This window comes from Miscanthus floridulus, unplaced genomic scaffold (assembly GCF_019320115.1).
Source record: "Miscanthus floridulus cultivar M001 unplaced genomic scaffold, ASM1932011v1 os_2659_1, whole genome shotgun sequence".
NCBI lineage: Eukaryota > Viridiplantae > Streptophyta > Magnoliopsida > Poales > Poaceae > Miscanthus > Miscanthus floridulus.
This window is the reverse complement of record NW_027098438.1, coordinates 67,585-78,474: the sequence shown is the minus strand read 5'-3', so window position 1 is coordinate 78,474 and position 10,890 is coordinate 67,585. Positions and strand designations below refer to the sequence as shown.

At 45.0% G+C, this 10,890-nt stretch overlaps 1 protein-coding gene and 1 pseudogene across 1 annotated transcript; both read right to left on the bottom strand.

The window, feature by feature from the left end:
• Positions 1–703: 703 nt before the first annotated feature.
• Positions 704–3,920, bottom strand: LOC136535302 (probable inactive poly [ADP-ribose] polymerase SRO2; annotated as a pseudogene).
• A 3,223-nt stretch (positions 3,921–7,143) lies between these two features.
• LOC136535303 (probable inactive poly [ADP-ribose] polymerase SRO3) lies at positions 7,144–10,688 on the bottom strand. The gene is made up of 4 exons (XM_066527598.1): positions 9,653–10,688; positions 8,433–8,680; positions 8,210–8,346; positions 7,144–7,638 (listed from the first exon to the last, which is right to left on the bottom strand). The coding sequence occupies exons 1-4, from the start codon at positions 10,486–10,488 to the stop codon at positions 7,540–7,542; spliced, it is 1,320 nt and encodes a 439-aa protein (XP_066383695.1). The 5' UTR covers positions 10,489–10,688; the 3' UTR covers positions 7,144–7,539.
• Between the last annotated feature and the right edge of the window lie 202 nt (positions 10,689–10,890).

Below are 10,890 nucleotides of genomic sequence, written 5' to 3'. Positions count from 1 at the left end.
ATTAGCATAGATACAGAAGCACATTTCATCTACCTCGCTTGTTGTAGAATATAGAAGTTTTACACAAGCATGAAAGAACAATCAGCGAGAAGAGTGTACAATTAATATGAACAAGGTGATTTGGGTATAGCTTTGCCGACTCAACTTTCTAAAATGTGGCTAATAACCTACTCACTCCGTCCCTAAATAACTGTCGCCGTTGGTGTGCGTGCATAAGTCTAACTCGATTCGTAGAAAATGCGTGTAACATTTGTATCTCCAAATAAACTTATTAAAAAACTAGATTCAAATATCTTTCCAGTGATACTAATTATGTAACATATTCCCGGGTAATCGTTGATCACCTCCCAGCTTCATGACTTGCTTAAATTTCGATTTTTGTAAGATTCCGTACGACTCAAGAGTTAGAGGTCCTTGTTTGGTAATCAATTATCACCTCCTACCTACACAAATACTCTATACAGTATCCAGTTTCTAACATGAAGCTTATCTTACTTTTTTTGCGAATAAAAGCTTATCTTACTTTAACCATTTTTGTAGATTTTTTTTTTTCAAAACTTATAGTATCAAATAGATGGTCATCAGAATACATTTCATGGTTTAGTTTCGTTGTAGATTTGTGCTGTTTTTTATAAACTCTATCAACGTTACAGAAGTCGAAGAGAAGCTAAACTTAGAAAAACTAACGGGGAGAATGTTCTTCTCCCTGACAAGCTCCAGAACTCTGAACGGCTTTTTCAGTCTGTACAGATTATCACAGGTTGCAGGACACTAAAAAGAAGATTTAAAACGTCTCAGGAACAGAAACTGCATCTATGCTTTGTGTTGGTTAATGGAAGGACATCGCTGCAAACCCTCTATACGCCCTTGACAGAAACTTGAATCAACAGAAACAAAAATAAACCTCCTCATCTCTATTTGGTACTACTACAGACAGCTAGCACGTACACTGCTTGAGTCGCTGGAGTCAGAGCCACCGTGTATACCACCACCAAGACGGCAAAATCAAGGAGATAATAATGTTGCACCGCGCACTAGAAATTTAGCATCCTCGGAGTTTCTTGGCCACGGTGGTGAGCACTTTGTCGCCGACGTAACTGCGGAGGAGCCGGATGAACTGGTCTTTCTTAGCTGTCCCATCTGCAGGGGAGAAAGATTGTAGATTAGACTATCAGTGAAAATTTCAGGCTGCTGCTGTGCTGTTGCTCAGTACAAGTACAGCATGATTATGATCAAGTCTTCCACAACAGCATCAATTTGGCACGTCCAAGCAATCAATTTATGCTCTTTTTTCAGAATTGTAAGTTGTTTGCAATTGCTCGTCAAGCAGCAACGCAAATTCTGCATATTTTCCTAATAACAGCTAAACTTGCGCATGCAATGGAAGTTTTCAGCGGACAAAATCGGTAGATCGAATGTGATGTAATGTAAAGGCTCCTTTGGCACGGCTCATCCAAAACGGCTTCACTGGTGAAGCCAAAGCCGGATGAAGCAAAAAAAAAATAGCTTTTCCCGAGACTTCTAGTTCATTTTAACCCCGGCTTACAAAACGGCTTCACGCTACAGTACCTCGATTTACGCAAAATAGATGAAGCCGAAACCGGGCATAAGCCGTGCCAAAGAGGCCAGAAAATTGTCAACAGTACTGTCCTTCCAACTTGCACGTAGTATATATAATAAAATAAGTTGTGTGGAAATCACTATCACCAATTTACCTTGAAGCTGTTGTATGACTCCTGCAGAAGATTGCACTTGTCTGGCACGATCTGCTCGATCTCTGCAAGAAGAGTAGGGAACATGTCGCGAACCACTGGTGACCGCTTCTTCAGCTTTGACGGTCGCTTCTGATGATTCTGAAACCGAAAGTTCATCGAATCATGAAACGCCATCCAATGGCAACCAAAGTAACATTTTCGTCAAATTCAGAGAAGAAGAAGCTAACCTTGCATCTGCTGCAGCTTGGAGGCACTTGAAGCTGACCACGTACTCGGGGAGGATCCTCGTGTTCATATCTTGTTCCACACAACATACCACTGTGGATTCTCCGGCTTGTTCCACGGCGCTGTCGTAGCTGTGGCTGCTGGGGCAGGACTGCGAAGACCCTGCCGGGACCAGCCTCCGGCCGGCCCATCAGCACGCGGCACAGCACAATGTGCGCCTCGCCGGTCCGGTCTGCCTTGGCCAGCATGGCACGTGAAACAAAACGATTTCAAAAGGATCGTTAGGCTGCTTAACCGGGCCACATATTGTTGAGATGAAGTTAACTGGAACGATCAGAGATCACTCTTGTGGTACAACTGGTAAGCTGCTGCTAGCAACCGACGCCAGATGTTGTTTCCCAGTTCTCACTGGAAGTTACTCCTACAGTCCTACTTCACAGCTATACTTCCATATATATATATATTTTGTTATTTTGATACAAATGCAAAAATGCTCGAATTAGCAATAAATTCATTTTAATACGAAGCGACAGGTCAGTGTCTTCGTGATTAAGCAATCAAAAGGACAAGAAATGTAAACACTCTGTAAATTATATTCTTGGAAAGGGCGAACAAACAAGAAATTGGTTAAGAGCGTGTTTAGGTCTGGAAGTTGGAATTTTTGTTACTGTAGCACTTTCGTTTTTATTTGCAATTAGTGTTAAACATGGACTAATTAGGCTCAAAACGTTCGTCTCGCAATTTCCCACCAAACTGTGCAATTAGTTTTTTTTTTATCTACATTTAATGCTCTGCACAGACCGTAAACATTCGATGATGTAGATACTGTAGCATTTTTGGATTTTGGGTCGAACTGAACACGCACTAAGGCTTTGGCAAGATATGCTGACTGCTACTAAGCAACTGGAATATATGGCAAAAGGAACATGAACTTTGCTCTAGTTTGATACGGTAAGCTTTTAACTGCATGAATAAGCAATTATATGATCTATTTACCAATCAGCAGGATAGATAGAAGAGGAACTATGTTCAAAATTCTTACAAATTCATCCGGAAAAATCGATGCGACTTCATATGCAAGTAAAAGAAATGAGAATCTTTGCAACTAGGCAAATTATTATGCTACAACTACATGCCTGGAATCGATCAAAATCGCGTAGTAGAAATTTATCTCAAGAATTGGGATGTCAAAACAGCACGGAACTCACCTTGTGTAGGGGCACTGCGGCGGGGAAAGGTGCACGCCATCGCCGTGCTTGCGCGCGCCGAGCCTTGTCGCGTTGTTCCTCACGAAACCTTGGTCCCACCACGCGGCCACGTCGTCCGCGGACGCGCCGTACCATGCGAACTTGGCGGTGCCGGCGGCGGCGCCGCGCGCGTTGGCGAGGAGCTGCGCCTCTAGTTACTTTTGCTACAAAAACTTACTGTTCGAATCTGAGCCTCTCATTTACAGACGCTATGATATCTGCTGATTCCCGTCACTGTGCAGGCCTCGGTGGAACATGAACCTGCTCATACCCCTCCTTCATCTGGTGTTGCTGAGTATGTGTCTCATATCACAAACTATGTACATACAATTTGCTAACTCATCAAGGTTCCTGTTGCGCTGTTAAGTCTATACCTAAATCTGGCAACTGTGTAACAATACCCCCGCAGCTTTCCTTGAATGGTAAGCGGTTCATATAATACCATAAAACAAATGGTTTGGTCTGAGGGATGGTTAGCATATAGTGTCTCTGGGCTTTGATACACTTTTAGATACGTTTCTAAACTTGCCCACTGTTTAACAATGGCTGTGCAAGATACCTTCAATGATAGTTGGTTTATATGGTCCCACAAGATGGTTTGGTCTGACCCTCTCAACAATGGTTGACTGTGGTATCTCTGGGAATTCATGTTCATACCATTAAAAGTTTTGTGGAACTCAACCAAAACATCTGGACCTCTTTCTTGTGCCGGCCTTACTGTCACAATGGTCATGCCTTACCATTTCCTAACTCAAGTTGCTAATTACTTTACCGCTTTCGTGTTCACAAATATCTAATTGTGTGCTGCTTTCTTCCCAGGACTTACCTATTTTACACTATACTGTCAAAATTAGCGGCACTCAAAATATATGAAAAAAATGTTCTCGCTATCTTCCTATTACACTCAGTAAGTCACTAAAAATTTCATTGCTACAGATTCTTGTTCCTACTGTGACATTAGTAAGCTACTGACCTTTATAGTGTAAGATCATCATGACAGATCATCAGTGCCATGACATGAAACCATCAGATCAATGCACATTGATAAATTTAAATCCTTGTACATACAACCGTCCTTTTCTTCTGGTCACATGAAAGTAATAGTATTCTGTAGTTGTGTTTATTTCATCACCATAATTAGTATTGCTTCGGATTGATCTAATATCACTGGCCCACTATTCTATAGTGATCTGCTCTGCAGTACTGCCTTTTGAATATTATACATGCCTGCTATATTTAAAGTAATACAACTCACACTACCACTGATTAGTTCATCAAACATTACTTGCCGATTCGCAATTTCTAATGCTATGTTTTCCAGCCCGGCAAAGTCGTCGACCCATGTTTGAAAAGCAACCTGCAAAGAGGAAGCTGTTTGAGGAACAATCTACTCATAGGAGGTTCGTCCTATTTGTATCCACAAATCATATCTTTTTCCCAACTGTAATGTACAACCGCACACCCTGATACTAGACCTGCATTCCCACACATAAAAATGTGAGTACAGACTTCCTGTTAACTATGCTCGGCAACCTCTGTTCATCACGTACTTTCCTATAGGATCAAACAACCTTCGCTGAATCTGCTCATGAAACCTCTTAGGCACTCAACATAGACGTTCAGATCACCGACCATGATAAAGAGTACACACGAACAGCATCCAGAGGACCACCTAGACAGCCGAGCAAAAGGTATTAAACACTAACTATGGATTGGAAATCCACATTTTTTGCCAGACTGTTTACAATGATAAGTTACAACATGAGCATATAATCCTTCTGTGCAACTTCTCAACAATAATAAATCTGAACTGCTTCCGGGCCAAGAGGTCAGGATACTAAACCGCATGCCAAGTCTGGTGGACGCAAATCATCATCAAGCAATCAGAAAAAGTGATAAAGGTTTTTACATACATACTGCCATGTTTTTTAAAAGTCACCTTCAACACTTCTATTATCACCTCAACCTATCTGATGTTTTGTGCAGCTTGTGAAACCCCTTGGTGCGTCGCCTTGTGCATGGCCATCACAACGCATACAACCAAGCTCATCTTCAGCACAATGTACATTGAGATTTACAATGCCGGTTCAAAACTTGCCTGCCTAAGTTACTATACTAGCATGCAATATGTGCGCTTTTGGACCTCGTCATCAGCATTCTTGTATAGTCTAGAATCCCACTATCTAATCTTATGAAACTAGAAATCCTACCTGCTGCTAACTGCACTGTACCAGACTCTATGTCAAACTGTAACCTGTCGCTGGACATATGGTGTGAACTGCTGTAATATGTCGGTAACACTACCCTAGCCTTCCAACTCGAAACATTGCCGGCTTCATAACATACATCCATGTAATATAAATACAATTTGTACCTCCGCACTACGTTTATCGGAACTCACTATGCTTGCCTCTACCATTTCATTTCCCGTTTAATGTTTAATTGCGCGCCGCGCGAGATTGCGCGCACGATGTACTAGTAGTAATAATATTGGTCGCGCGCCCGCTCTGCGAGGCAGACAGACGCATAGTGGCAAGGGCCACTATCCACACGGTGTGCGGCGAGCACGATTGCTTGATAGCTCTGCATAGGACACCGTGGTGAGCAGCCCTTTGTGGGCCAATGTAGTTGGTGTTCTCTAGCGTCAATGTCTTGGTCAGTCGTCAGGGGCACTCGGAGGAGGTGCCCACCGAGCATGTCCGTTCGACTCCCCATGGTGCTTGGTCTTGTTGGGAAGAGGGGCACCCAGTCTTCGTCCGCTACTTGACCAAATATTGGTAACGATCCTAATTGATCTCGTGGATAGGCTAGATCTACACCTACACCTGCCCTGCTTCAGAAGATTAAGTGGAGCGTAAGGGCCCCTGTTCCTTTGACACCAACAAAGAGCTCTGCCTAATGCACTAGGGTGAGCAGCCCCCTGTAGGCAATGTGCCTGACTCCCTCTAGGGTACATTCTTGACAAGCAGATCTGCTCGCGCCCAAGGTGCCTGGTTGGCACACTTGGTCAGGAGTGCCCCAACCCGAGTCCTCTACTCGTCCGGATCTTGATCAACAATATTCATTAGTCTTGTAGATATAAGTTATGTACAGGGAGCTCATGTTTCCGTGACTCGCTAACACTATAAATCAGTTGTCGCCATCACGCTATATACAATAATATGACTTATTAACATTTGCTATGAATAACAACAACTATTGTGTCTCTACTCTTACACGAAATAACATAAAAATGACTGGTCCACAACAAACCGGGTGCATAATAACGTGGTATACAAAGAAAACCTAAGTCGTAGAGATCCTATAGGAAGATTAGCATAGATACAGAAGCACATTTCATCTACCTCGCTTGTTGTAGAATATAGAAGTTTTACACAAGCATGAAAGAACAATCAGCGAGAAGAGTGTACAATTAATATGAACAAGGTGATTTGGGTATAGCTTTGCCGACTCAACTTCTAAAATGTGGCTAATAACCTACTCACTCCGTCCCTAAATAACTGTCGCCGTTGGTGTGCGTGCCATAAGTCTAACTCGATTCGTAGAAAATGCGTGTAACATTTGTATCTCCAAATAAACTTATTAAAAAACTAGATTCAAATATCTTTCCAGTGATACTAATTATGTAACATATTCCCGGGTAATCGTTGATCACCTCCCAGCTTCATGACTTGCTTAAATTTCGATTTTTGTAAGATTCCGTACGACTCAAGAGTTAGAGGTCCTTGTTTGGTAATCAATTATCACCTCCTACCTACACAAATACTCTATACAGTATCCAGTTTCTAACATGAAGCTTATCTTACTTTTTTTGCGAATAAAAGCTTATCTTACTTTAACCATTTTTGTAGATTTTTTTTTTTCAAAACTTATAGTATCAAATAGATGGTCATCAGAATACATTTCATGGTTTAGTTTCGTTGTAGATTTGTGCTGTTTTTTATAAACTCTATCAACGTTACAGAAGTCGAAGAGAAGCTAAACTTAGAAAAACTAAACGGGGAGAATGTTCTTCTCCCTGACAAGCTCCAGAACTCTGAACGGCTTTTCAGTCTGTACAGATTATCACAGGTTGCAGGACACTAAAAGAAGATTTAAAACGTCTCAGGAACAGAAACTGCATCTATGCTTTGTGTTGGTTAATGGAAGGACATCGCTGCAAACCCTCTATACGCCCTTGACAGAAACTTGAATCAACAGAAACAAAAATAAACCTCCTCATCTCTATTTGGTACTACTACAGACAGCTAGCACGTACACTGCTTGAGTCGCTGGAGTCAGAGCCACCGTGTATACCACCACCAAGACGGCAAAATCAAGGAGATAATAATGTTGCACCGCGCACTAGAAATTTAGCATCCTCGGAGTTTCTTGGCCACGGTGGTGAGCACTTTGTCGCCGACGTAACTGCGGAGGAGCCGGATGAACTGGTCTTTCTTAAGCTGTCCCATCTGCAGGGGAGAAAGATTGTAGATTAGACTATCAGTGAAAATTTCAGGCTGCTGCTGTGCTGTTGCTCAGTACAAGTACAGCATGATTATGATCAAGTCTTCCACAACAGCATCAATTTGGCACGTCCAAGCAATCAATTTATGCTCTTTTTTCAGAATTGTAAGTTGTTTGCAATTGCTCGTCAAGCAGCAACGCAAATTCTGCATATTTTCCTAATAACAGCTAAACTTGCGCATGCAATGGAAGTTTTCAGCGGACAAATCGGTAGATCGAATGTGATGTAATGTAAAGGCTCCTTTGGCACGGCTCATCCAAAACGGCTTCACTGGTGAAGCCAAAGCCGGTGAAGCAAAAAAAAACTAGCTTTTCCCGACTTCTAGTTCATTTTAACCCCGGCTTACAAAACGGCTTCACGCTACAGTACCTCGATTTACGCAAAATAGATGAAGCCGAAACCGGGCATAAGCCGTGCCAAAGAGGCCAGAAAATTTGTCAACAGTACTGTCCTTCCAACTTGCACGTATATATATAATAAAATAAGTTGTGTGGAAATCACTATCACCAATTTACCTTGAAGCTGTTGTATGACTCCTGCAGAAGATTGCACTTGTCTGGCACGATCTGCTCGATCTCTGCAAGAAGAGTAGGGAACATGTCGCGAACCACTGGTGACCGCTTCTTCAGCTTTGAGGTCGCTTCTGATGATTCTGAAACCGAAAGTTCATCGAATCATGAAACGCCATCCAATGGCAACCAAAGTAACATTTTCGTCAAATTCAGAGAAGAAGCTAACCTTGCATCTGCTGCAGCTTGGAGCACTTGAAGCTGACCACGTACTCGGGGAGGATCCTCGTGTTCATATCCTTGTTCCACACAACATACCACTGTGGATTCTCCGGCTTGTCCACGGCGCTGTCGTAGCTGTGGCTGCTGGGGCAGGACTGCGAAGACCCTGCCGGGACAGCCTCCGGCCGGCCCATCAGCACGCGGCACAGCACAATGTGCGCCTCGCCGGTCCGGTCTGCCTTGGCCAGCATGGCACTGAAACAAAAAACGATTTCAAAAGGATCGTTAGGCTGCTTAACCGGGCCACATATTGTTGAGATGAAGTTAACTGGAACGATCAGAGATCACTCTTGTGGTACAACTGGTAAGCTGCTGCTAGCAACCGACGCCAGCTGTTGTTTCCCAGTTCTCACTGGAAGTTACTCCTACAGTCCTACTTCACAGCTATACTTCCATATATATATATATATTTTGTTTATTTTGATACAAATGCAAAAATGCTCGAATTAGCAATAAATTCATTTTAATACGAAGCGACAGGTCAGTGTCTTCGTGATTAAGCAATCAAAAGGACAAGAAATGTAAACACTCTGTAAATTATATTCTTGGAAAGGGCGAACAAACAAGAAATTGGTTAAGAGCGTGTTTAGGTCTTGGAAGTTTGGAAATTTTTTTTGTTACTGTAGCACTTTCGTTTTTATTTGACAATTAGTGTTCAAACATGGACTAATTAGGCTCAAAACGTTCGTCTCGTAATTTCTCACCAAACTGTGCAATTAGTTTTTTTTTCATCTACATTTAATGCTCCATGCACAGACCGTAAACATTCGATGTGATAGGTACTGTAGCACTTTTTGGAATTTTGGGTGGAACTGAACACGCACTAAGGCTTTGGCAAGATATGCTGACTGCTACTAAGCAACTGGAATATATGGCAAAAGGAACATGAACTTTGCTCTAGTTTGATACGGTAAGCTTTTAACTGCATGAATAAGCAATTATATGATCTATTTACCAATCAGCAGGATAGATAGAAGAGGAACTATGTTCAAAATTCTTACAAATTCATCCGGAAAAATCGATGCGACTTCATATGCAAGTAAAAGAAATGAGAATCTTTGCAACTAGGCAAATTATTATGCTACAACTACATGCCTGGAATCGATCAAAATCGCGTAGTAGAAATTTATCTCAAGAATTGGGATGTCAAAACAGCACGGAACTCACCTTGTGTAGGGGCACTGCGGCGGGGAAAGGTGCACGCCATCGCCGTGCTTGCGCGCGCCGAGCCTTGTCGCGTTGTTCCTCACGAAACCTTGGTCCACCACGGCGGCCACGTCGTCCGCGGACGCGCCGTACCATGCGAACTTGGCGGTGCCGGCGGCGGCGCCGCGCGCGTTGGCGAGGAGCTGCGCCTGCTCCTGGAACGCCGCGGTCCTCGCGCCGTGCGCGACCTTGCGCACCGCCGTGATCGCCGCGCCGCGTTGCGCCATCCCGTAGCTGAGGAACAGCTTGCTGACGACCTGGTAGTACTTGTCGTTCTCCTCAAGCCTCGCCGCCGCGTTCCCTGCCCATGCCTTCCTCTTCTTGGCGTCCACCCCGGGGCTCTCCCCTGAGCGCTCGTCCACGCCCGAGGACGACTCGGCCTCGTCCTCCGGCGCCGGCGCGTCGTCCCTCTTGCGCTTGTTCCTCCCTCCGCCGCAGTCGGCGGGCGCCGGGAAGAAGCAGCCCCCGCGGTGGTCGATCCACGCCAGCCCGGTCTCCTCGCCGGTGGCCCCGTCGATCCTGACCATCCGCAGGAAGTCGAACAGGTACGCCTTTCCCCCGCACGAGGCGTTGGCCATCGACCTCCTCTCCTGGAACGCCCGCCGCAGCTGCGGCACCGCCTCCCCGGTGACGTCGACCCACTGGCCGTCCTGAAAGCAGAGGAACCTCGCCGGCGCGCCGCTCCGCCGAAACTCCCTCCACCCCCGCAGCAGCGTCGACGTGCCGGCGGCGGCGGCAGCCGCAGCCGCGGGCCGCATGATCGCCGCCTTCACGTCGCCGGATGATGAGAAGTCCATCGCGCTTGCCGCCGAGTCCGGCCGATCTGCTGCGGCTCAAGCAAGCAAGGCTATATCTGCTCCGTGCCTGCTGCCGTATATCAAGAAGGACTCGGGGACTCGGGACAGGCGGCCGGCCGGTGGTGGTATATAGGTTCAGGATTTTGGGAGGAGCGGGTCGGTCTCGTGAGGGGCACGTTCGAGGTGACGTCGGCGAGGACATCGGTTCGGAAGCGTGCTCTTCTTTTATTTCGATCTGCCTCCGCCCAGGCGGCGCCTTTTTTACTGTAGAAAATTACCGCAGCCCGCCCCTGGCTGTTTTGGGGGGATGACTTGGTGGAGAAGTCTAGAAATGTCCAGTTTAGCCTTCGGCCTCGCAAACGTTTGGTACTACCTGCCTTCGCCCTGTTTGTTTGGTTATAA

Coding starts and splice junctions, on each gene's coding strand:
- LOC136535303 (XM_066527598.1), bottom strand. CDS start 10,488: ATGGACTTCTCATCATCCGGCGACGTGAAGGCGGCGATCATGCGGCCC. Junction 8,681..9,652: donor CCGCAGTGCCCCTACACAAG/GTGAGTTCCGTG, acceptor TTTTTGTTTCAG/TGCCATGCTGGCCAAGGCAG. Junction 7,639..8,209: donor AGTCATACAACAGCTTCAAG/GTAAATTGGTGA, acceptor TCTCCCCTGCAG/ATGGGACAGCTTAAGAAAGA.